The 26338-nt window shown below is 40.6% G+C and overlaps 3 protein-coding genes across 5 annotated transcripts; 1 reads left to right on the forward strand and 2 right to left on the reverse strand.

Annotated features, from left to right (window-relative positions):
- Positions 1-6033: 6033 nt before the first annotated feature.
- Positions 6034-11033, reverse strand: atp5f1c (ATP synthase F1 subunit gamma). 2 transcript variants are annotated; one of them, XM_026146699.2, is made up of 10 exons: positions 10894-11016; positions 10335-10369; positions 9423-9554; positions 9129-9336; positions 8317-8460; positions 8169-8233; positions 7935-8090; positions 6671-6767; positions 6349-6375; positions 6034-6167 (listed from the first exon to the last, which is right to left on the reverse strand). In XM_026146699.2, the coding sequence occupies exons 1-9, from the start codon at positions 10932-10934 to the stop codon at positions 6369-6371; spliced, it is 885 nt and encodes a 294-aa protein (XP_026002484.2). In that variant the 5' UTR covers positions 10935-11016; the 3' UTR covers positions 6034-6167; positions 6349-6368. The 2 variants fall into 2 exon arrangements, with proteins under 2 accessions (XP_026002484.2, XP_026002485.2); XM_026146700.2 differs by lacking the exon at positions 6349-6375 and having other exon boundaries at positions 10894-11033.
- A 656-nt stretch (positions 11034-11689) lies between these two features.
- Positions 11690-16789, forward strand: kin (Kin17 DNA and RNA binding protein). The gene is made up of 12 exons (XM_026146698.2): positions 11690-11955; positions 12050-12144; positions 12232-12275; positions 12371-12493; positions 13745-13929; positions 14013-14061; positions 14147-14198; positions 14275-14407; positions 14492-14620; positions 14714-14813; positions 14888-14988; positions 16205-16789. Exons 1-12 carry the CDS (start codon positions 11842-11844, stop codon positions 16262-16264), a joined length of 1185 nt encoding a protein of 394 aa, XP_026002483.1. The 5' UTR covers positions 11690-11841; the 3' UTR covers positions 16265-16789.
- On the reverse strand, positions 16402-25797 carry itih2 (inter-alpha-trypsin inhibitor heavy chain 2). Of its 2 annotated transcripts, none has more exons than XM_026146695.2 (21): positions 25608-25797; positions 25090-25122; positions 24766-24804; positions 23559-23731; positions 23380-23484; positions 23134-23296; positions 22956-23063; positions 22343-22471; positions 22136-22252; positions 21820-21988; positions 21607-21732; positions 20788-20969; positions 20283-20468; positions 20023-20162; positions 19601-19773; positions 19267-19410; positions 19044-19157; positions 18235-18424; positions 17983-18155; positions 16899-17010; positions 16402-16788 (listed from the first exon to the last, which is right to left on the reverse strand). In XM_026146695.2, exons 1-21 carry the CDS (start codon positions 25731-25733, stop codon positions 16641-16643), a joined length of 2850 nt encoding a protein of 949 aa, XP_026002480.2. In that variant the 5' UTR covers positions 25734-25797; the 3' UTR covers positions 16402-16640. The 2 variants fall into 2 exon arrangements, with proteins under 2 accessions (XP_026002480.2, XP_026002481.2); XM_026146696.2 differs by having other exon boundaries at positions 25090-25116; positions 25608-25736.
- Between the last annotated feature and the right edge of the window lie 541 nt (positions 25798-26338).

A 26338-nucleotide genomic window follows, 5' to 3' on the forward strand; every position in this document is an offset into this window, starting at 1 on the left:
TCTGTTTCTTATTGTTTTTTTCAGATATTCACACCAGTAATCGGCAGATAACCCACCTTCTGACTCTTATAATGACTAAAATTTACAAAATGCACTCAATATTTTGTTCATTATAAATGTGGATCATAAACTCATCAGGAAAGTGTTTACTGAGGAGAGGGCAGAGGGAGGTTTCTCCAAAGACTGGAAGTCTTTTTTGTCAACACAGGTTATTAAAAAGAATGCAGGTTTAAGGCAGCCTTGCATTAGTTTTACTTTTCAGATGCAGAACCCACATCCATCTTTTCTACTGTGTATAATCTTCCACTGTGACTCTGTTTCTTTCACTGAGCACCATTTACTGTAGCTTCAACTTAGTTCCATTATATCTAAGAAAAAACAGACATTTCAACTGCTGATAACTGGGTAACTCACCATCAAAACAATCAAAATTAATATGTTGCACTAAAACAGAGAAAAAATTGCATCAATGCCAAAAATGTATTGAATCCCGAGATATTTAAAGTCTGAGGTCTAGGAGTGAAACTTTAACATCTTATTTGATTGACATGTGCCAGCTTGGAATTACAGCAATCCACCCCTTGATTAAAACTAAATGTTCAGCGGCATTCCCGAGCACACACTAACTCCTCTGACTATTTGCATCCAGTTTCCTCGTCCACACAGGACTAAGTGCCCCATTTCATTTGTAAAACACCCCTGTGAATGATACACACAGACACTTCCCCTGTCTAAATCTCTTCCTTTCTCTCTCTCTCCCAACAGCCCTCACCATTCACACCCCCTCAGAAATCGGATCCAGTCAGATTGATGGGTGGAAGGCTCTCATTTGGACCTGGAGAAAAGTGGCCAGTTTAACGGCTGCTACTGTATTTTAAATGCCACTGGTGTTAAAGAGACTGATGAGGCTGGGGACGGGAGAAGCAGCAGTGGTGACCCTCCCTCCTGGCTTTTGGTACAGAATCCCATTGGGAGAATGGGGAGAGTAGAAGGAGGAGGAACAGGGAATAAATCTGCGTGGCGGCGGGAATCGATCGCTTCTCCCTTCCTGCGCTATCTCATCTGCAGGGGCTGAGAGAGGCAGAGCGGTTTAAACGATCCTGACCTTGTCCGACATAAATAGTCAGAAAAGTCCACAGAGCAGATAGCTTTGTGTAAGGCTGGGGGGGAGAGGGGGGAAAAAGAAGGAGGAAAACGTACTGAGATAAGAAGGGGGGTGAATGAGATAATGCCCTGGCGTTACTACATCAGAATCTGTCGCTCACACACACACACACGTCGTGGGAAACAGCCTCGCTTCCTGTCTTCATCTCTCTTACTTTTCCTTTCCGATCATAATAAGAGAAGTTGAGAGTGAAGAAGAAAGGAGGAGGAGTGGAAAGTCTTTCCTTTTCAAAGCTCTCATCCCTCTTACCTGTGAGAAGGATGGAGGGATGGAGGAAGTCAATTGGCTCCCACAGAACAGCCATTCTGCACTCTTGAAGAAGACATGAGTGTTTTAAACTAAGAAAGGAGCTCTTTTGTGCGGCGCCCCTCTTCTTTTCTTTTGAGTGTAATGCTGCTGTACCTGACAGTGGCACTGCCCCGGGTAAAGGCAGAAATCTCTGCTTCCATTGTCACCTGTTCCTCTAATCATTTTCCGCCCCTCATGCCACAATGGAGGAGGGCGATAACGATAACGAGGTGAAGCTAATACAGAGCCGCGGCAAGGCCCCTGAACACAATGTTCAAATGTCTTCACTCATTTCCACACGCACACCTTTACACACTCCTTAATGCTGAAATACATGCAGGTGCTGACACGCACATTTTCTTTTTTCTTCACTGATGCTTGAGCCTCTTCATTATGGCGTCAGCCTCGAATCAGCCTCCTATTAACTCACTTTGCCAGTTCCCTCATTAAGCAAAATAATAACTGAAGAATGAAAGTGCAGGAAGTTGTTTTGTACTTTGATAGAAGTTCTCCAGCATTAGAGTTTATTAGTGATTGGCAGCATTTTTTGTGTCAAAATTTGCCGTAGCTTGGGTCTTACTTTTGCTGTTTTGGGCATCACCTTTTCCGCACATGTGAACTGTAAATATGTCATTCCTGTCAAAGACCTGAGCTATAAAATAAACACAAAAACGTGATTCAGTGTTGACTGGGTGTACTTACCATAGCCACGTCCACCTAGTTTTCCTGTGCAATAAGTAGACAATGGACATATCCTCCAGATCTAGAAAGAATAGATTCTTGCCTTCTTTCTGAAGTCCAGCAGGCAGCGACTGATCTGTTTGCAAAAAAAAGACACCCCCCCCCCCCCCAAAAAAAAAAAAAAAACGAGCTCATAAAGTCAGTAGAAAATCATTTAAAAAATAAATCAAGTGAGAAGAATGTTGAGGAAGACTTTTAGAATGTGCAAACACTACTTTCAAACCTTATTTAATACAACACACCATCCATCCATCCATCCATCCATTCTCCTTCTCTTATTTGGCAACTGCCTGAGCAGAGAAGCCCAGATTTCCCTCTTGCCATTCCCATCCAGGGAAAAATCCAGTCATTCCAAAGCTAGCTGAAAGATAAAATCTTTCTGGGGTCTGCCCCATCCTCCTCCCGGCAGGACATGACAGAAAAACCTTACCTAGGAGGCCTCCAGGAGGCGTCCTAGTCAGATGCCTGAATCTGAACTGGTTGATATGAACAGGTTGATATGAAGGAGGAGCAGCTTTACTCTGAGTGCCCCTCAAATGGCCAAGCTCCTCACCCTATCTCCAAGGGAGAGCCCAGCCATGCTCCAAAGGAAACCTATTACTACCTGTTGTATCTGCAACATCATTCTTTCGGTCACTAAACAGAGCTTCAAAGCCAAAAAGCTGAGCTCGAGGATCCAGAACATGACTTCATAAACTAATGTTTAATGGTCATCTTTTATATACAGTCTGTGGCAGTGAGGGATTTTCATCAGAATACCCTGAACTTAACTAAATCCCGCCTGGCTCGTGTCAAGGAGGGACCAAAAACCGAGGCACTGCTACATTTTCAAGTTAGGAAATTCTGAATTTTTGCTGTCTACTCGTGTTACCTTGTCGCAGCAGTAATGGGAACAAATCAGACACAGATTAGCCAGCTAAGTAGGAGATGACAGACTGAATACAGGGACTGAGCCAACAAGTGGCCACACATGGCCGCTGCCACCACAGCCCGACGCTTGGCCACATTCTCAGAGCTCAAGTAACAGAAGCCTTACAATTGTTATCATCTTATTAAATGAAAAAATGCATAAATAACGATTTGGCAGGCAAGAAAAAAAATTAAAATCAAAAACAGGAACCGTGTCAGATTTTAATTAAATCATTAGCTTTCTTTTGACAACAATGAGATAGTGAGTGCCAGAAATTAACACAAGTATAGACGGCTATTCATAGGCCATTCACACTTATAGTGTGAAAGGGAAAAAAACTCTTTAAAACATGAGGAAAAAAAATACTTTTTTTCAGCTTGACATGTCGTCCATATAAGGTAATATATTTAAAGTTAATATTCTTTCACACATTTCCTCCATCATTTGAATTCTCAGCACTGAGACCTTAAAGACATCCTACTTTTTACTTTGACTAAAGCCTTCCAACGACTGATATGTCGAATACCTCGCAGTGTTTGGCTTGCATTATGGTAGATGTACTCTCTTCCTTGCAATCATCAAGACAGAAAAGAAAATTATTTCTGCAGAGATAACTTCTCAGGCTTCACACTTTGCTGCCGGAAAGGAAAACAAACCTCAGTGCACTATCTCTGTCAGTAAGCCCTTTATAGTGGACGTCCTATTTCTGCAGTGACTTTTCAACTACACAATTTTTATTTATTTTTTTACTTTTTTACAAGACACACACAGTCTGCTCTGTTTTCACTATCGAGCATTTATCCAAAACTCTCACATTTCCCAGCAAAAAAAAAAAAAAAAAAATCACAAAAAAAACCCCACTTCCCAGTGTTCCCCTTACCCACCGTCACTCACGTCCATGTAATGTTGGAGTACTGGGCCTCAGCGGTGAGGGGGGAGATGAGAAGGCTGCTGCTCTCTGACTGCGATTATCAGAGTCTGGCATCGCTGTAATTTCAGTGTTCAGATGCAATCGCTCCCTGCTACCCTCAGGAGTAAACAATAACAAGCACAAATACAATAGACAAACAAGGTCTGCAGGACATATAAGCACACACACACACACACACACACAGGCATCCACAGAACCATAAACAATAAATGTAAACCACAAGAGTCTTCTGTTTTCTGTCTATATTTGGAAGAAGCTATTGCCCTCTAACTTTAGCCCACATTAACATGAGAAACCAGAAGACCTAGCCTACACAGCTGGACTCACATCACAGGTTAAATCTGAATGCAGTGGATTAATTAAGCAGAACTAACCGGAGGTGTTACATGTCATTTTGCTGTTACACATACAAAAGCACCACTTTACAAGTAAATGCAGGTTGTTGCGTTGGGCTCGAAGACCTCACATTTCTGATCACAGAGCAACACCTGGTGGTCTCTAAAGGAACAGCAAGCGACCAATTTACACTGTGATTATCCACAGGCTGAGGACCATCTAAGCAATAACCTATGCATATGATAAGGTCGGGGCATTTGTTTGTCATTTATACTTTTGTTAGTTTGTTGAGATTTTTTTAAATGAGAGTGCCCACCAAACAAAATCACTGTGTGAAATAAGTACACTTTATTGGTTAGTGCAAAGTTTGCACTATTGACCATGTACGAAGAAGAAAAAAAACTGTAATGTTCACTGATCAACTGCAAAATTAAAGGCACTGACAGACTGACAGCTTTGAGAGCTGAAATATACCTTTAACATTTACTTTGTTTCATTAAAGCTCAGTTGCAACAACTTTTTAAATGTAGCCTGGTTCCCATAAAGCACCAAACTGTGGAGTGAGGAATGAATGAATCCACTCAACACCTCAAACACTCTTTCAGACACTAACTCGCTCATCTGCCTTCACACACACTTATGAACATGACTGACATCCCATTCTTAATCGATAGGGTTTAATGTCTGCCCACGATTTAAAGTTATAACAGCTTCAACTCTTCTGGGAAGGCATTTCAGAAGGTTTAGGAGTGTTTATGGGAATTTCTGACCATTCTTCCAGAAACACATTTGTGAGGTCAGACGGTGATGTTGGATGAGAAGTCCGAGGTCACAGTCTCCACTACAATTCAGCCAAAAGGTGTTCTATCGAGTTAAAGTCGGGACTCTGTGCAGACCAGTCAAGCTCTTCGACACTAAACTCACCCATACATTTCTTTAGGGACCTGCTTTGTGCACTGTTGCAGTTACGTTGGAACAGAAAGGGTCCAACCTCAAACTGTTCCCACAAAGTTAGGAGCATGAAAATGTCCAAAATGTCTTAGCATGCTAAAACATTAAGAGAACATGTCCAGAGGCGGCATCAAACAGATTTCATTGCGCTTAGTGATGCAAGGCTTGGATGCAGCTACTTGGTCATGGAAACCCATTCCATGAAGCTCTGTTCTTCTGAGCTAATGTGATTGCCACATGAAGTCTGGAGGCCTGCAGCGATTGCTTCTGCAGAAAGTTAGTGCACAGAGTTCACCATGTGCCTTGGCATCTGCTGACCCTGCTTTATGGGTCCTACCACTTCATGGCCAAGTTGCTTCCACTTTTCACTAACAATTGACTGTGGAATATTTAGTGGTAGTCTGCATGTCTAGCTGCTTGCCTTTTATACACCAGTTTCCATGCAAGTGATTTTTGGCAATATAGCGTATCATGGCTGATAAAGATAAGGTATAATAAGAGAAGCATTGAGGTCAAATGCATATTCGTACAGAAATATCTCAAGAATTACAAGCACGCCAAGCTGGAGCCACTGAGCAAATGCATTTCCATGAAAACAGCAAAGCCATTATAAAACCACTTAATAAATCTCACTGGAGTATCACGTCGACATTCATCTCATCTATCAGAGTTTATTTGGAGGAAAAACAGATACAGGAAGTGATGAAAGGGTGACGTTCTGTGTAAGAGCTTTATTTTCTCCATATATTTTACAAATACAAGCGCAAATGTTCATTAGACTCTGGACAATAACATGTCTGAAGTACTTTGAAGAGATAATGGAAATGAAGATCCCACCAGTTTATCTGCAAAAAGAAAAGCAAAGGTTAGGAACAAGTTTCAAACATTTAAAAATGAAATCCACAACTCTGAAAACTACTCGGTCAAATTTCTAGTCTACTTTACTAGAACTTAGGACCCTTCCACAGCTAGTTTTCATTACACTAGCCCAGTGGGGCTCTTTACATTACAGTCTACCACTGTTACCTCCTCTGTTAAGACCAGCCTCAGTTCCTGAGTTCAGCAGAGGTTGAGGAGGAGTAGATTAGGTCGGAGAGGAGAATTAGTCATGAAAGAATCTGACAGCTTTTGGGAATTTAAAGACATGCATAGCTAAGTGGGAATCTTTTGGGAGGAGAAAAAAAAAAAGGGGGGGGGGGGGGGGTTTCCGAGGTCAGAAAGTTAAGAGTGAAGGGAAGTTAGAGTGAATGAGGATCATAATGAAGGGATGAGTCACAGGAAAAATTGTAAATGGATGGAGGAAGATAGAAAAGTGGGAGAGAAAATTGAAGACGTGGTTAAAACTTACAAAGCAGCGGCTCCAGAGATGATCTCAATGAGCTCCTTGGTAATGACGGCCTGTCTGGTACGGTTGAAGGTGAGGGTCAGCTTGTCAATCATCTCAGCTGAAGCGAAGGGAGAGAAAAATCAGTCACGGTCAAATTTAAATCTTTATGGTGGAAGGATTAAAAGCATGACTCAGCACAAACTAAATCATAACACGTTACAGTTATAGAAACCCATCGCCTCCAACTCCTCTCAGCTTGTTTTCTATTCGTCATTGTTTGAAGCCTTTAAGAGCATTTTAAAGAAGAAACACTGGCAGCCACCACTGCTGCCCATCAGCCTCCTATTAGATGCACCTATGGTATCAATTTGAAAAGCCATCACCCCTTAGTTGATGTAGATGCAAGAATTTTAAGATCTAAGGCGACTTCCTTCTTGAGTCATCGTATTCACAAACTTTCGTGTCTATACCATCCACCCACCCACCCGGCAGGGTTGCGATAATACCCCATCAGCCTTTTACAACTGAGGGATAAAAACCCAGTCATCATGACTTTGGATTCTGTTACCATTAATAATTATTAACATACCAAATCTGCTTACATTTGTCTATAACATGCCCCATTTCAATGTCTACCAAGATCCAAGAGGTGTCAACTTAATTGATTTGACAAAAACAACTCCTTTAGCAATGACATGAATCTAAAGACCTAAAAGTGCCCTTGTTAGCAGGCTGAAACTGGAAGAGCAACCAAGGAAGTCCCTCAAGCCTGCTTGAGCTTGGATGAACCATGGATGAACCATTTTTAATTTCCCTTCGAACCTCTTATGCAATTTGTCATTTTATTTGGGTTCCTTTTTGTTATGCATCTTTAATTACTTGCATCTATAGATAATGCTGGTGTTATACTGTAAATGAAGGCTATTTCCCAATAATTTTAAGTTAATTTGAATTAAACCCATTTGAAATGCTAAACCCAGAAATACTCAGCACTTATGCTATAAGTAACTTTCCATAAACTGCTATGACCACCTTATCGGTCTTTAAACACTTAAGCTTTCTCATGACAGTGTTATGAAACATCTCATATTAGCTGCTATGCTAGCTACTGCTTATATATTTAGATGTTGTTTCCAAAGGCGACATAGCTGTTGGATGATAACTGTTAAAGAAATATTCTAACATCAGTGCATCTTTTAAAATGAGAAATAGTATCAGCAGCACTCTGACTTCTAGAAGAAAACAATAAAAGACTGCACGTTTGGCAGGAAGTTCAGATTCTTACAGGCGTTGTTGCTGGCGCTGTCCATAGCAGTCATCCTGGCGCTCTGCTCGCTGGTGGACGACTCTCTCAGGGCCAGGTAGATGATGTTGACCAGAGTGAACTCCTGGTAGTTCCTTAACACATCAGCATCAATGTCATCATAGATGCCCATGCTCTCTGTTGAGGGAGAAGAAAGATGATCAACATCTCTGATGGCTCCATGTTAAACGGATTTAACAAAACAACTGGTGCTACCTGAGTTAGCAACTGTGTCTATGGAATAAATGGGCTTCTGGTCCGTCTTGTAGGAGATAACAGACCTGCATGACAGGGAGGGTCGGTTAGCTTTGATCTGGATAATAAAACAGAAGGAAAACAGTGAAACCTCAAAGCCTGTTTGTACCTGAATCTATTGAAGATGACTGAACCCTGGTCAAACTCATATCCGGAGTTGAGGAGCTCAGCGGCAATGACTGAAGCGTCACCAAAGGTGGGGGGCTTGCGGCCAATCTCCTTGCAGTTCAACATGATGTGTTTTCCATGAGTTCTAAGGCAGAACAAGAGTCGTCGTGATCAGAGCTCAGTAATCAGTCTTAGACTAGATCCTCAGTCCTCAGCTTGAGCTTGCCATCAAAGCTGTCCTACAGTATGGATGGAAGGAGACACGCCTCCAATCCAGAGTTTGAAGGTTTACGTTAACTTTGTGTCATAACTGTGCATGTGACAAGAGTCAAAGCTCAGAGGAAAGAAGCAGCCTTCTTAAAGCCAGACTCCACTGCAAAAAACAGAATTACATTTCACAGAAAACTGGAGCTGCAGTTCTGTTTCTGTGACCTTTGAGTTTTAATGCATGAATTAACACATTAAAATATCAAGGTCACACAATAATACAAATCAACCCAGTAAAGTAACAGCAGACAAACAGCTCCTGTGCGAGATAAAATTATACCCTCAACCCCCCAAAAAAGGAATTAAAAACAAAACATTGAGGTAGCCTAAATATTACTTTAATACACCTTCCATGGAATAAAATAACCAATATTCACATAGCATAAAGGACAGAAAAAAAAAGAAAAGAAAAAAGCTAAATATCCCTAAATACCTGCTGAGTGAAGCCAAACACTAGACTACATTCACATCCTTTCACAGTGAGATGATGAAGATGATGATCATTACACTGATAAAATGATATAATGATGAAAACCTTGAACACACCTGTGCAGCAGAGCCTTGAGCTTGTCTCCCACATTGATCACCATCACCTCCTTGCCAGCGCCGGTTAGGTTGGCGATCTCACTCTTGATGGTCTTTGCCACACCGGAGTGGATGGCGCCACAGAGCCCACGGTCGGAAGTCACACCAATGATCACGTGCTTGGAGGCTTTCTCCTCTGGGGCTTTGATGTCAGCCTTCTCATACAGGGCTGAAGAAAGCAGTAAAACCTTCAATCATCAACTGAATTGGAATCAATATTAAGCTTCAGTCAACGTGACAGTGAGATGTACATACCCAGAGAACCGGTGCCATAGACACGTGCTGGTTTCAGCTGCCTCTCAGCACGAGCATACTTGGCAGCGGCGACCATTTTCATGGACTTTGTGATTTTCTGGATGTTTTTGATGGATTTCAACCGAATGGTAACTAGAGGGAGAAAAGAAATGACAACTGAATGCAATTTCACACACTAAGAAAAGAGGTATCCATCCCTTTATTATTGGCGAACCTGCAAAAACACTTTAATTCTATTATTCACAAAACTAAAATTCAGCAAAATAATTGTAATTCACTTTAGCAGCTGTTAGTCTTTTTTTTTTTTAAATTTCCCTTTTTCCTCTTTCATTATTCACTACTTTCTGATGTTCTCATCACAGCACCTATGGCTCAGGGTAGAAAGGTACTATGCAAGTACAAGTTCAAATTAGGTTTAACAGTTGTTAAATGTCTCCATTAGAGACTCATATTCAGCTTGAATTAGAATTTATGCAATATCCTCATGAACTGATGTTCATGAGAATATTAATCAAATTAAAGAGCTAATATTAATTAAATTTAACTTGTCTATTCCTTTTTCCATTTTGCTATGGAAAATTAAAAAACAAAACAAAACACTGATTACACATAATATATACTGCTAATGAATTTAACACTCGTGTCACGGGTACTTCATATCAGCAGTTAACCAAATGCTAAGATATCAGGGCTGAAATAGATGGACTGAGATAACCCGAGACTGCCTGCTAGCCTTTGCATTAGCTTAATAAAAAAAAGAATATATATTATGCTTTGTTCTGGTATCAAGTGACACCCAGTAAATGTTTGCAGCTTTATTAAAGGGAATAGTAAAGATTTTGTGTGAGACCATTCAGATTTTGTATCCGAGATGTGTTATGTTTCTATCAGAGTAGTATACAAAGTACTTACTGTCCTTCAAGGTAGCCATGTTCCTGACCTGCCCCCTGTGAACAGAAAGGATGTATGTGAGCTTAACCGACAAGCTTCATCAATATCCAAATACATCCTAAACAGCAAAAACACCACTTTACAGCACAGACTCATGTTAAATGAACCTTTGATATAGATTTAGCTGTTTGCTAATCCTGAAGGAGAGCCCTCATCCTTTAGCTTGGTGGCTAACTACACGGAGAAAGCTGTGACAGTTCACTCTAGCTGTTCTTGTGCTGTGTTAGATAATGCAGTAAGATAAATCATCCAGGGGCACTGATAATATTTCCCCTTTCCCCTCATATTGAAAAACGTCAGCTCAGTTAGCATTAACGACTAGCCGGCTGAACGTGTCCATTGGCAGCGCTGTCATTCATTAGCCGCGGCCTGCAAGATAGCGCGCCCTTGTATTCAATAACTGCAAACGGTGCAGTCTACACGTCACACACTTACTCCCGCTGCATATCTACTTGAAGTAAACTTATAAAATACTGCATTTAAGGCAGCGGAGAAAGTATAAGAAAATTATTCACTTTACCATTGTGGGGAGAACACCAAAGCGCTGCTCCTGGCGAACATGGTTAGTCCTATGAAGGTCAGACACGCAGGACTGCGCAGGCGCAAGTCAAAAGCAAAATGGACGAATTGATGCCTTCACGGACACGCGTCAAGATAAAGCTAATCTGTTCCATCCTTCGACAATTTTCCAAAAGTTAAATCAATTATTGTACATTATCGCAGTAATTTATCCAGCATGTGTTTACGCTATTTAACGTCTTTTTTTTTACAATACAGTCTCTCACGAAATGTAAATGTCCCCTTTTACCAGCTGAAAAGACTTCTGCTCTTTTCCCCAGGAAAAACAAATTAAAGAAAATTCTCGACTTACTGTCAAAATTCTTACCGTTAATGAAGTACTCCTGAAGAGTCATCTGTTCCCATGTAGCATACACAACCATACATACATCTTCCTTTTGTAGTTTATCTTTTACATGTAGTTTAAATAAAAATAAATTACTGAAAAATATTGAATTCCACAAAATATTTGCTTGGGCTATAATTAAGATTTTATTATATTAGCTAGAAACATCTTTTTTCTTTTTTTGTTGGTTTGTTTCGAGTTTTTCTTCTTATTTAGCAAAAGAAAAGACTTTTAAATAATCTTTTACTCGTTTTTTCTTGTAGGACAATTAAATGAAACGCAGAAACATTAGTTAAATGTTAAAACAGTTAAAACATTTTGTGAATGTGTTTTCCGGAACGTTATGTACACGAAAATTCCAGAAAACACAATCTTTATGAGGAGCACAAACGCGCAGCAAGAGTATCGCGAGTTTTTTCGTTTATTCGCGAGGGTATGACGTAGAAGCACACGCGGAAACTGTTTACCCTAGCAGCGAGCGCTCGTTTGAGCAGCTTTTCGAGGAAAAACACGTTTTTTTAAATCATTTTCTAAAGTGTTTCGTGTTAAAGTTAACTAGTCATAATGGGAAAAGCGGATTTTCTTTCACCCAAAGCGATAAGTAACCGAATAAAAGCCAAAGGTCTACAGAAGTTGAGATGGTATTGCCAGATGTGTCAGAAACAATGCAGGGACGAGGTAAGATGTTCATTAAATGGGTCTTTTTTTTTAGGTGTATTCGTTGTACTTCTAAAGGATTTTAAACTCTAAACTGTGTTTTTGTTGGTGACAGAACGGATTTAAGTGTCACTGCATGTCCGAGTCCCACCAGAGGCAGCTACTGCTGGCCTCTGAGAACCCCACCAAGTTCATGGACTACTTCTCAGAGTGAGTTACGTCATGTTTCTTCTTCCGTCACGTTTGTGATTTAATGAAAAAGATCATAAGCCTTTATTCTTGTTGCTTTTCTCCCAGTGAATTCAAAAGTGACTTCCTGGAGCTGCTCAGGAGACGATTTGGTGAGATGGGGTTTGCTAGTCATCCAGATGTTTCTGCAGCAGCAGCTGTCTGTAGTCAGTTATAAGAATGTTTGTTGCTCCTTTCTCATCCACAGGGACCAAGCGAGTACACAACAACATCGTCTACAATGAGTACATCAGTCACCGGGAGCACATCCATATGAACTCCACGCAGTGGGAGACTCTGACCGACTTCACCAAGTGGCTGGGCAGAGAGGGTAAGCTGGTGTGAAACACTGAACTACAGGGTGGTCTGAAACCTACGAAAAGAATAAATATGGTCTGTGGAAATGCACTCTTGTGTTTTTCTTCTGTAGTAAAAGTGTTTTGATCACAGCCTAAGTGTTTTTGTGAGTAGTTTTCAGCAGGGTGAAATTAGGTGGGTGTTTATATATTGAGCAGCTTCGCTTTCAACTACAAACCACATCTAATCAATCATTTATGCAATGTTTTATTCTAAAAGAACACATTTAAATGACCAGTTAACAAAATAGTGTGTTGGGCTTGTTGATTGGACAGCTACGGGCTACTGATGGTGTTTCTTTTAACTGAAATGCTGGTAACAAGGGGAAGTTGCAGAAGTAGCAAAGATAGATGAGTTGAAATCCACAGCTACAGACAGAGCACGGGTAAGGTGAAAAAGACATCGTAGGCAGGGTGGAGTGGCTGCAGATGAGTGTCAGAGATGATTTGTGATAGAAGGAACACAGCAAGTGAAAGAGAAGGTTTACCAAATGGAGTGAGGCCTGCTAGAGAGCTGGAGGCGGCAGAATTGAAGATGTTAAGATTTTAATTCTGAGTGACCATGAGGGACAGGATTATAACTGAGTTTATCAGAGGAACGGCTCAGGTTGAGCAGTTTGGGGGCAAAGTTAGAGAGGCAATGCTGGGATGGTTTGGACATGTGCACAGGAGGGGCAGTGGATGTACTAGACAAAGGATGTTAGAGATGGAGCTGACAAGCAAGAGGAAAAAAAATAATCAAGGAAGACATGCAGAGGAGGATGCTAAGGATAAGGTGACACGGAGGCAGATGATCTGCTGTGGCAACCCTTAAAGGGAGAGGAAGAAGATTCAGCTGTGGTGAAAACTAGGTGAAATCAGTAATGAGTAGTTTTCACTTAGAGTCAGTATTTTTACCTTTCATCAAACCACCTGCTTCCACAGCTTGGGCAAAAAAAATTGACAATTTTTAAGGAGTGAAAAACCTGAAAAACTCTTTTCTTTGTATTATTGTAGGGTCTTTACAATATAAAGCACCTTGAGAAAACTGCTGTTGTGATTTGGTGCTATTTAGATACACAATTAAATTGAATTGGAAATTGATGTCCATTATGTATATGTAGATTGATGAGGCATTACAAATCACTGACTGGTAAATTGACAGGTCTCTCATCTAGATGTAACCTTTTTGCAGTTAATGCAAAGGAATATAATGGTACTTTAACCTTGTTTGAAATCGTCAACAGGTTTTTGCAAAGTTGATGAAACCCCCAAAGGCTGGTACATCCAGTACATCGACCGCGACCCAGAGACCATCCGACGCCAAGAGGAGCAGGCGAGAAAGAAGAAACAGGAGCTTGACGACGAGGAGAGGAGTGCCAGAATGATCGAGGAGCAGGTCCGCAAAGGCCGTGAAGGCAAAGGCACTGATGTGAGTACCAACAGGGCAGACCCAAGCCTCGTACTGTATTTGCTGGTTCAGCTCTTTATAATCAAGGTGGTTTTATTCTACAGGAAACTCCAGTCTACACAGAGCTCAAACGGGAGAGTGAGGAAGAAAAAGGTTTGTGTTTTTTCTTATTTTCTTAATACATTTGCTAGAAAGTTGTTTTTTTTCCCCCTCACCCTTACTTATTTCTGTCTTACAGTTGCTTTCAACTTGGGTGCCTGTTCTTCTGTCGCTGGCCCCTCCAAATCAAGGTACAGAGGTCTCTGTGTAAGATACATTCATGTAAAATACTTCAGCCTCTAACTGAGTGCTCCTGTCCTCCTTTAGTTCGGTTCTGGGTGCTAGTGCGCTTAAAGCAGCATCATCTTCGTCTTCGACCTCAGTAAAAAGGAAAGACTCCAGCTCAGACTTCAGAGGAGGGGAAAAGAAGAAGAAATCAGCTTTGGAGGAGATCATAGAGGTTGTGATTCTTGTTTTGTTTGCATTGTCTTCGGTTAACTGCAGCCAGGTTCATTGATCAGGTATGTGATTCCTTTTTGCACAGATGGAGAAGAAAAAACAACAGCAGCAGCAGCCGGTGAGAACTGATGACTGGCTGCAGCCCAATATTATAGTAAAAGTAATCACCAAAAGACTGGGGGAGAAATACCACAAAAAGAAGGCTGTCATCATGGTAAAGTATTTTCTTTAGATTTAAATTTGGGTTGCAGTGTGTAAACTTTAAAGGTCTGTGGTGCTTACATCTGCGGATCCTTTTCATTCATAGGAGGTACGAGACAAATACACCGCAGTGGTAAAAATGATCGACTCTGGAGACAAACTGAAACTGGACCAGAATCACTTAGAGACAGTTATACCTGCCCCAGGTATAAATCACAGAAAAACCGTTCTTGAAATGTTAATTGTTCTGGTAGTAAACCTGTTCTCAAACTTGCTGCAGGTAAACGAGTTTTGATCCTGAACGGTCCTTACAGAGATATGGAGGCTCTGCTAGAGGGCATTGATGAAAAACATTTCAGCGCTGCACTCACTCTTGACTCTGTAAGTATTTTGACCTTTCCGCTTTTAATCATCCAAAGGAAGTCCCTGTGATGTTAAAACATAGTTTTGTCTGTAAAAGTTAATGTACTTCTGTAGTCAAAAGTCTTCACATTGCTTTGTTTGTTCAATCAATATTACATATGAGTCCTTATGTTTATAAAGAAAAAAAGAGCTTTTGTGAATAACAAATTGCTTAATTTATTTTTTAATGCAGAATTCTCTTAAGCAATCATTTCTGATGGCACTGAATTAAACAGTGTTTAAACCATTAAAATTAGTAAGTTTGCTAATAATGATGGAGCTAATAGAAGCAGTCAACAGAAACAAAATATTAGCGCTGTTTTAACAGCACCCTCATCATCTGTGAGCAAATGCACCCTCTTCAGAGTGCGCCCAAATGCTTGTTGATGGAGCTGCAGAAGCTGGTGATAGCCTAACTTACTCAGCCCGATGGTGGACACGTACATGCTCATGCAAGTTAGCCGTGTTTGAGTACTTTTCTCGCACTATACGTCTGCACAAGTGGCACACCGCTTTGGTTACATCCTTAGGTTTACCTCTTTCATCGGGGTTAAAGCCAAAGAAATCCTAAATTGGCGACTTTATATATTTTTTTAGTGCTGTCAGCGTTAACGCGCCGTCATCACGACTAACGCGATTAACAATTAACCCATCTGGAGCGCAGACTGAGTCTAAATCCCTGAAATGTCTCTGTCAACGCATTTCGGCAGTTTGTCCAAATTTTGTTCATTCTGCGCTCCAGATGGGTTGAGAGCATTAAAAGATTTTAATCGTGATGACCATGTTTAAGCCGCATTAACGCTAACGGTGTTTTTTTGTTTGTTTGTTTGTTTGTTTGTTTTTTGGGGGGGGGGAAACTAGTTCGTCCATGTTTGGACTTCTTCTGTGTTGTAAATGCGCAAATCAGTCCGTGCATAATTACATAGCCCCGCCCATCAAAAAGTCTGCACATGCACGAATATAAAAAAAGATCAGCTAAATGATTTAAGGTGTGTCAAACAGTTTAGGAATAATCTAATTTCACAGTATTCATTATATATTGAAAGGAAAAACATTTAGTCAGGCTGTAATAGGTCCGACTATGACCAAATTATTGCTCCCTGTTTTCAGGATTAATATTTTGGGTTTGTTTTAGGTATTGTCAAAGTTCTGTTCTGCTGTAGCCATTCAAATGTCTTTTCTTCTTCATCCTCAGGGACCTCAGAAAGGAAAGAGAGTGGACATTGCCTACGAGGATTTCTCAAAACTGGCCTGAATAAGCATACTTCCTGTTTAAACCTCAGGTAGCTTTTTAGCTGAAGGACTCTACTGTGTCAGAGTTTATTCCCCGGGAATCTCTTGTGTATGTCCCATATTTCACCTGCTTGAACAAACCAGAAGAACTTTGAGCAGTTTGTTTTTGTTTGTTTTTATTTAGTATTTGAGTCAGTTTTGACATTTCAGATGTATATTTTCTCAAAATAAATTTGACAAAAGTTACTCCTGGTGTCCTCTGGAAAATAAGATTAATAAATTTAGTTGCACATCAATGGAAAAAAAGACATTCCCCTTCACTCATATGGTTCTAATTTTCTCTACTGACCCCTGGGGATTAATAGCAGGACAGGGTAATTTAGTGTGGATCTGGCTTCTCAGGGCATGTGGAGGAAGCTGCTTAGATTTGGGACAATGTATTGTGAGTAGTGGCCGTCAATGAAGCCCTTCCCACTGTTGTGAATGAACCAGCAGTAGACGTTGGAGCCACGCTTCTTATCACGCCTGTAGTCCTTCTGCCACCCCCTGACACACACAAAAACAAGAATGTAAAGTTTTAACAAGAAGGTTTCTTATTAACATTTTTTTTATTGTTGTTTTTGTTTTTGTCTTTTTTTTTGTGGCTCAAGACATACCTGGTGACAAGCAGCTTGTTGCCCTTCACTTCCATAGTGGCCTCCTTCTTTAGGGGGTCAGCTCCTTTGTGGATGTCGTATAAGATGACCTCAGGCTCAATGGAAAACTGCCCTGTGGGACCACATTTTTAGCTTAAACTCTATCTTTGATATTTAGTATATTGTAAGCTCAAACATGAGCTGAATTAACACAAAAAGACAATATGAGAGCAAGAAAAGTTCTGCTTCAAATGCATTAGTACTATTGCATCTCGCAAGGCCAAGATTATTGGCCTTACGAGACTGGCCTTATGTGATTAAGTGTTGCGGTTGGTGCCAGATGGGTTGGTCTAAGTATTTCAGAAACTGCTAATCTGATGGGATTTTCCCAGAGAGCTATTTCTAAGGTTTACAGAGAATGGTCACCCAGTTCTCTGGGAGAAAAATTCATTGAGTTAGAGGAGAATGGCCAGACTGCTTCAAGCTAAAAAGGCAACGATAAATAAAATAACCATTTGTTACAACCAGCGTGTACAGAGAAGCATCTTGAATCTTGAAGCAGATAGACCACACCAGGAGAAAACCACAATGGTTAAAACTCCTGTCAGCTAAGTACAGGATATTAAAGCTATAATTTATACAAGCTCACCACGATTGAATACTAGAAAAAAATTGCCTGGTTTGAGTCTAACAACCACAAATAATACTTTGAACAAACAAAAACATGATGTTTTAAAAGTAGTTAAATAACTGGGATGTCACTTTTGACCAAAAGAGTCATGACTCTGATTTTTAATTGAGCAGTCTTAATTGTGCTTACTGAACTTCAGTGGTCTTCTTTGTACTTTGTATTGTATGGCAAACACTTCAATATTTATATCAATAATTACATCTTCTTCTGTTCCACATTTGCATGGGGTTCCTCAAGGCTCGATCATGCGGCCCATGCTGTTTTTATTATCTTACCTCTGGGCCATTGCTAGCTCCTTGATTAGTATCTTATAACACTGCCATGCTTTACTTCTCTATTAAACGTAACAATTTTGACAACATTAATGTTTGATTACTGTGAGGATACTGTGTGTTTCACTCCACCTAGACCTACCTATGAGTCCGTGGACTAGAGGTGAATACTGGTTCTCATTGGGAATGTAAATCCCAAGAAAGTCAACATTAACAGGGTGTTTCTTCCACACACGGTGAAGCAACACCATCACCTGGGTACTATTATTTATTGTGATGATGACATTAGAATTCTTTACAATGGAAATCCTTATCCTGAAATAGAAACAAAACAACTTTAGCCCAAAGGATCTGACAGCAAGGTAGAAACAGCAATTAAAGGTAAGTCAGCTACCCATCCTGTCTTATTTCAGCTGTAGACCCCCAGGTGAAGGAGTGGTTGTTTCTGCCATCAGTCATGGTGATCCCATCAGTACTGACAATCACACTGATTCCGTCCGGCTGGTAGTAGATGCCGATGGTGCCAAAGTAGGTGCGTTTGTTCACTTTCTTAGAGCCAATTAACTGACCATTCACAGTTACACCTTAAGGACAGGAGAGGGAGGTTAATCTATGAACTATTGTGCCGCATAATATTCAGTTAAATTTGGAATTTAATAGACTAAAGATTGAATAAATTAAAATTCACTTCAGGTCTGCAACATAAACTGTACATAAAAGATGGAGTGCTTTATTCATTTTTTTTCTACTGACCAGCAGGGGGTGACTTTTCTGGTTACAAAAATAAGTCAGATTGTGAGGAAGCCTCTGACAAAATTACCTTTCCTCTTCCTTTTAATTCCTCAGAAAGCATTTTCCTAATGAGTCTAGGGATTTATCTTATTTAGCCTATTGCGGTATGCTGTTGTTTGTGAATTATAATGGCTACTAGAGAGTGGTTAGTGTCCTCTGGTTCTCTGGGTCCTCACATGTGTTGTCTAGTTTCAGAAAACCAAGATGGTGACTGCTAAAATGCTACCATTCTGACATAAAAATGGAAGTCCAACCAACCACCAATATCATTTTGGCTCCTTCAATCTTTTCTATACAGCTTATGATCTGCAAATTACTTAGAGAAGTCGTCATGGTTGTTTACAGTAGTAAACTGTAGATATAGTCATGATTAACAAAACACCAAAACATATTTCTTTGAACATTTACTACCTGTTCCACTGTCAGAAAGCAGGTTAAGAATATGACCGGGTTTGGAGTCAATGTTGAAGCAGATGTCCATGTTACTTCTGGGCAGATGGATGATGAAGTGAGGGTCGTTATCCACTGGAAGAGATGCACTGAGCTGGTTACTCACTATGTCGTGTTCACAGGGAACACTGCAGCTGGAAAGGTACTCATGATGCTTAGTAAGAGTGTGTACAGCCTGTATTACCAAGGTTAACCCGTTCCGGCAGAGTGATCTCCTCTTTTGGACCCTCCAAAACCTCACCCATTGAGGGTGCTGGGGTTGACATGACCCAGGGTGGAGGCTGGTACACAAGAATTTCCACAGGAGGTGGACCACTTGATCCTCCTCCTGTAAACATGTGAGAGAATAAAGTATTATATTTTGCATGTACAGCATTTCATTCATATATGTATGATCCCATTTTGTGCCCTTTTATTCTACATGTGCTTTAAATGCTTTAGGATCCTTTCCCTTCCTCATCTTCCTCAGCCATGTAGCACCTGTTTTGTTTAGTGTCATGCTGCCGTTTGCCATGCACCTGAGCAGCAGCCATGTTTGGGGTCCTTTGGAGAGTCAGCCAGCAACCTCTCCGTGGCGTCCCCGCTCTCCACTAGCAGAGCGGTGAACGGAGTGACAAACTGATGCTCCACAGCCAGAGTCATAATCCGCTGGGTGATCTTCCTCTTTTTGACAGCTGTTGTAGCCAGAGACCTGGAGGGGAGCCACACCGCAGCTGTCAAATACTGACAATTCCACAAATTTGCTGTTGTCTTCAAGGATATTTATATAGAAATCATGTTTTCTTTCAGGGGTTTGACTCTGCTTGTATTAGAGGGCCACTGACATTACTTGGTGTTATATTCCAAATGATATTTCCATGTCAAGCTGAGATTTGGCAATAATGATCAACCAGAAATGTCTCCTATGTATAAAGAAATGAAGCAACTGGTCAGCCATCACCTTTCACTGATCAGCTGTTTAATGGTAAGGTAAGCCCACATCTGGCGGGCAAAGCCAGTGAAAGAGTGCTGCTGCTTGGCCAGCTCTGCGTCCAGCTCTGTGGTGTCGGCGTCCGTCTCCAAAATAATGTCCAGACGTGCCTGCAGGACGAAATGTACCACGGGATACTGGTAGTAAGGCTTCATTCCTTCATGTCCTTACTACTCGGGCTATTTTTTAAGTAAGCATGTTAGGTGTATGACTGGGTGTGTTGCACTTACAGCAGACCCCGTGGTGAGGCTGGTCAGCGTGTTGCTCTCAGACGGCAGCACCTTCCCAGCCACCACCAGCTCAGAGCCGCTGAAAAATTTATCAAAGTGATTCTGAGTGACTTCTGCAACTGAGTCCGCTTGGAATTGAACAGTGATTTTCCTCAACAGGGGAGAGGAAACCTGGCTATAAAATGCCTGTGGAGAGAGAAGAAAAGGAGGTGATAACCGACAGTTTTGATGGTTAAACGGGCCATCATTTTCTGCATCCAACAAAAAAGGTAGATTTTATCTTACAGGAAAAATCTGTTCTTTATTTGTACTGTGATTGGCACACCTTTTCATTACCAAACTGAGTCCCAGAAAATAGTTTACCAGTAAGTGGGAGTATGATGCCTAAAGATTAGATGCTTGAAGTAAAGGAATGCTTTGGACTTTAGGAAATTGGAAATTTGGAGGAAGAATGTAAGTGATGCAGAGTTGGATGGGTTTTTTTTGTTGTGTTTCCTTGCCGTACCCGTAGCTGCTCTGCTGCGTCGTGGTTGGCGTAGATCCTCTGAGCCATGCCCCTGTTCTCCATGGCAATACGTTCCAGGAAATCATAGTCCACGTCGAAACCGATGCCGAGTGAGAAGAGCGAAAACTCCTCCCTCATCACTCGCTTTACATTCTTCTGGATTGCACTGAGCTTGATCTCACCTGCAGAAAATTTGAATCAGCTGTTTCCATCTAAAACTACTTCTTCTACTCCACATTAAAGGCTTTAGAATCACCAACACCTAAAATCCTGGTATTAAAAGACTATACCAGTATTTCTATGACGCCTTCTTAACCACATATCATATACTGGATAAGAAAATGCAAACTTGTCTGCAGTAGGGCTGACTAGTTTATATGTCTTTGGTCAGATTAAGGGCTGAAAAATGCAGAATTTTCAAAACCTGCAGTTCTTTAAATAGCCATTTGGGGGTGGCTCCATTTGTGGCATGACCTCTTTGAGTGACAACTAGGAGTCAAAACAGGCTACTACCTGCCTGCAAAGCTTCACCTCAACTAGCCTGAGCCTTTTTAACTGTTATTGTGTTGCTGCTGTGCAGTAAAATGGTTTGTTGTGTGGCTAACTGTACCAACAGATCATCCTAGAGATCTGTCTTTCAAATTTGGGGTTTGAAAATCTTCTGATGCTTTTTTAAAAATCTTATTAGCACTAATAGCTTGCTAACTCATCTTGCTAGGGTTAGCTGAAAGTGATGCATTCTTTTGTCCAAGTGTGGTCATTTCTGGCTCCAAAAGTCCAAGATGGCTAATGGGAATTATCTGAATCAGGCAGTCTTACCAACAGTGGGGTCTCCATCAGACACAAGAATGATCATGGAGACGGAGCGAGGGTCAATGACCCTGTGATTGGACGCTCTCACCAACATCTGAACAGCTCTCAGTAGGGCCTCGTTGATGTTGGTGCCTGCAGTCAGTAAAATCCAAACATTAACATGGGAATGGTCATTCGAGCACTCCTTTTGATAATAGTATAATAATTATTGTGTCATACCCCCATTAGGTTTAATGTTCTCAATGTATCTCTTGGCATCTGCAATCTGAATGGAGGAGCCAGGTACAAGCCCCTCACTCCAGCAGCGCACATTATGGTTAAAGTCTACGATGCTGAAGTAGTCATCGATGGTCAGGTCGTCCAAAATAGCTTTCATGGCCTGCACCGTCTGTGAGAGAAGCTTGGGTTTAAATGTATTCTGAAAAACCGCCACTGGGCTGCAGTGTTTTACAAAAGATGGAAGAGGTATGAAGATGGAGCAGAAGGAGCCAAAGTGCACCAAATGTTGACCAAAGAGTAAACAACTGTTGCTCACTTGCTTCATTTTGACCCCCCACATGGACCCGCTGACATCAATGACGAACACAATGTTTTTTGGAAGAGGGGAGAGGTTGGACGGAGCAAAGAAGTAAACAAAGTGGCCATCTGAGACCTGCGGGAATATGAAGAGATTGTCATTTCTAAAAGACTGTATCAATAAAATCGTCTTTTACATGATACTTGTAGGCTCAGTGTGTGATACCTGCAGTTCCCCAGCATTGCTGTCTCTGTTCACATCATATAAAACAGTAATGACACCTTCTACAGCGCTTTCTGTGCAGTTTTCACACTGCTTCTGTTGCTGTACGGTGGGCTTGAAGACAATGTGAGCCTGAGGACAAGAAGAAAAAAAGGGGAAAATATTTTTTTCAGTGTTTATTACTTAGTAAGTGGAGGTCTGTATATATATATATTACTAAAGTTTATTTTTTAATTAAGTCAGGATCACATTTATCAGTTAAAATGATATTTAAAATAAATTATATATATTTATTTTTAATGTATTTATTTTTTTCAGAATTAGTTTTATAGCTTTCTAACAAAAACGGTTCCGTAAAAGTTTGCCATGAGATCAAAGATAAATTAATATATTAAAAGTAAAACAAACATTTTCAGCTTTATGGCACTGTACTCATGGGTTACTTCGATCTCATGGATATTTATTTAAATTCAAAAAAGAGGAAGAAATTAAGATACTAAGAAACTGATAATTACAATAGGAAGACAAAATAATGTTATAATAACAACAAAACAGCTAATCTTATTATATTGTAAAGGTTTATATTTTACACATATACACATATTTCTGGTGTTACCTTGTCTTTGGTGGACGTTACTTTAATTAGATCTGCAAATTGTGCTCCAAAGGTGTTTGATGCCTTTACTGTTGCAATTCCTTGTGGCTCAAAGATGTACACGTCCACCTGAAATGTCACTGCATTAGAAAGGATCGCCAGGTGAAGTGCACGTCCACATTATTTGTGACCTTCTCACCTGGAGCTGTGGCACCAGCCTCCCTGGCTGCAGGTGCAGTGTATGCTCGTAAAGATTCAGCTTCCTGTGCATCATCTCCTGGTAGTGCAGCTCAAATTCAATATTGCTGCCTGAGGGCACATGGACCTCTGTTTTAAAGGTCTCCATGTCCTGGGAATTAGTCCTGTGAAGCAGAAAAAAACAAAAGAGTTTAACTGACAAGCTGCACAAAGGAGATGAAACCGAGAGGCTGTTTTGCTCCTGCACCTGATGATGCCGGCTGCCTTGTTTCTCGCTCTGGCCTGAGCGTACAGGTTCCTGGCCACCGCCTTCTCCTTCACTGAGCCCACAAACGTTATCCCATTCACATTCCTGAAGGGAATATACGGTTCAATTATATCTGCCCCTTTCACTGGATTGCTTGCACTGAGTGAATCTGGGCTCACATTGTGAAGTTGGTGATGAAAGCTCGTTTTGGGATCTGGACGTTGAAGGCAATGCTCTGGGGAGTGGAGCCTGAATTGACCATAGAGCTCCTGACGATGGTGTGGGAAAACCGTGAAGTGATGCGGCTTTCCACTTTGTAGCTCCTGACGGTGATGTCATCTCCACGGATGGCCTGTGCAGAGAATTAAGCAATATCTGAACGAGATTTTGAAATTTCCCGCACGTTTCATAGAGATGTTTAGCTTTTCTGATCAGGATCGTTTTTAACTTTGTTTTCTTTTGTTCACCAAGTTTTCCTACAGTCAAGTTTTCATAAGAGGTCTTTCTCTAATATTATATACTTTAAACCACAAACTCATTGCATTCTGTAGCAACATAAATCAAGTACAGTGCCTTTAATAAAGTTCTCTTTATTAATAAAAGATATTTGGGTAAGATTTGATCCCTAAGTGTCTCTACTTTAAGACCCAAAAGTATCAGATATTTGCTAAATGTTCATGGATTTGATCTTAATGCTTTTTTTCTGTTTTTAAATTACTTGCTCAAAGGCAGGGATGTGTCTAACCCATGGGGTGTCGGCACCCTAAAAACACCCTAAAAACTGTCTTCCATCATGTATATATGATAAATAAAGAAGCCCCTTTAAACATTTCTGTGATTATTGTACAAAGCTACATCATTCATTAATATGATGCATATTGTTTTGAAAGTATTGCAGTATTACAGTTTTAATTAACGAAAGGGTCTGAAAACTCCCAAATACTAGATAATGGCTCGGATTATTAAATGAAGCTAGTTTTTCACAGTGTATTTTTGTTTAATGTAATACATGATTTCCCACGAGCCCACATGACTATTATTGTCCCCCTCCCAAACCCCGGCCCCCATGGCCTCACAAATCCTGGAAACACCCATGTAGAGAGACATTAACATCAATTATTCCCTGTTAACGTATTTTGCTGCTGTTTAAGGTATAAGAAAAAAGAAAATCCAGAAAGAAAAGTCAGACTTCACAAAACGTTTCCGCTAATTTAGCTTCTAAAGCAGAGAAACAGGGACAGCAAAGGGAAGCAGAGCAGGATTTACAGTGAACAAAGTCAATAACCTGTCAGTCACGAGGATCTCTTCAAACAGCGTATTGATTATCAGATAAGGTTAAACTCTGTCACAGTAGAGACTGCTTGAACAACAAGCGAGGGGTCATACCTCAAAGTCTTCCTGCTCCTCACTGGTCAAAATCGCTCTCTGAAATACACACAGAAGTGATCAGACTATCTTAATGTGCTCTCTGAGGTGAGATCATGCATCAGTAACTGTTATTAAATTTGAGCAGATGTAGAATTTAAAACTGGATCAGAGTGGCTTTGTTTGCTGAGCTTTTGTTTATTTTTGAAGAATCAATATGTGAATTCCATGGATTGCCGAATACAAGCGTTGCAACATCAGTGAGAAAGACAAACCCACATTTCAAGACTCTTTATGCAGTGTGCAGGTAAAATAAAAGTCCGACTTTTGAAAAGATGCTCTCACCTTATGTCTCTCCCGATGATCCTGCATCTGTGACTAGCAGAACAAAGAAAATGAAAGTAAATAAAAGATCTTTGGAAATGTTTTCCAGTCATTTAACGTCATTTAGACTCATTTCAGAGGTCAAAAAACTCTGATTTGCCTCTAATTTTAAGATTTCTTTTAGTTTGTTTTCATTTTAGCCACAATAAATATAAACATGTAAGAATCTTTCTTGATAGTATAACAATAAGCACGAATTTCAGGGAATAGCTGCTTGTAATTTGTTGTATTTGGACCTGTTGCAGGTCAAATTTCAAGACAGTGATTTAGATTTAATCTTACATATTTTATGCAGACTGGCTGTTACATGGAACACAAGTGGCTCTCTTGTAACATCAATGAAAAGCATAAAATTCACTTAAAATTACAGGCGTAAAAAATTGTGTCTTCAATATGAGGCCAAGACTACTAACACAGTTTTACTTAAGCTTAAGCTTGAATATATATGTAAATGTTTATTTTAACACCTCCCAACTCACCATCTCGTCCTCCCATTCCCCGTCTATCACAAACTCAAAGCAGCAGCCCTGATGAAGGAGCAGGAGCCCCAGAAGTAACACCTGAAGATGCCTCATGTTTCTAGGTCTGTGGGCTCGTGTGCACATATCCTCACACGGAAAACACACAATACAAAACAAAGCAGTGGGAGAGAGAGAGAGAGAGAGAGAGTCCTGCAGGGGAGCAGAGCTGAAGACCGAAGGTTAAAATCCACTGAAGTGATCAGCCCCAGTCAATATTTGTTGTGTTTCATGTAACCCACACTGCAGAAGGAAACTTTGAAACTCGGCCTGCAGTATGAGCAGGATAAAAAGGACAGGTCTGAGTCATTCACAGGTTAAAGAGGGCGCTTCAGAGCTGAACATCAGGGTGCACAACTAACCAGGAACCATTCTAATGTGTTTCTGTTGGAAAGCCAGCTTTGCAAAATGAGCATTTTCAGGACTTGAATCAAATAGGGCAAATAGTGTCTCGGCTTGGCCACGAGATGGCCCCAAAGTAAACCCAACTGCTGACAGCTTCATGATAAACTTTTGACCTCCTTAATACACTCATACTAAGCATTTAGGGAAATACTGTGAGTAGACTATGTAAAAATGTGCTGCACTTAACGAATTTATTAAACCACCATGTAAGGTTCATGCCACACATGCAACACTGGTAATTACCAAAATCTTTATTTTAATGTTTCTGTAATGTAACCAGTATGTGT

This window comes from Astatotilapia calliptera, chromosome 17 (genome assembly GCF_964374335.1).
Source record: "Astatotilapia calliptera chromosome 17, fAstCal68.1, whole genome shotgun sequence".
NCBI lineage: Eukaryota > Metazoa > Chordata > Actinopteri > Cichliformes > Cichlidae > Astatotilapia > Astatotilapia calliptera.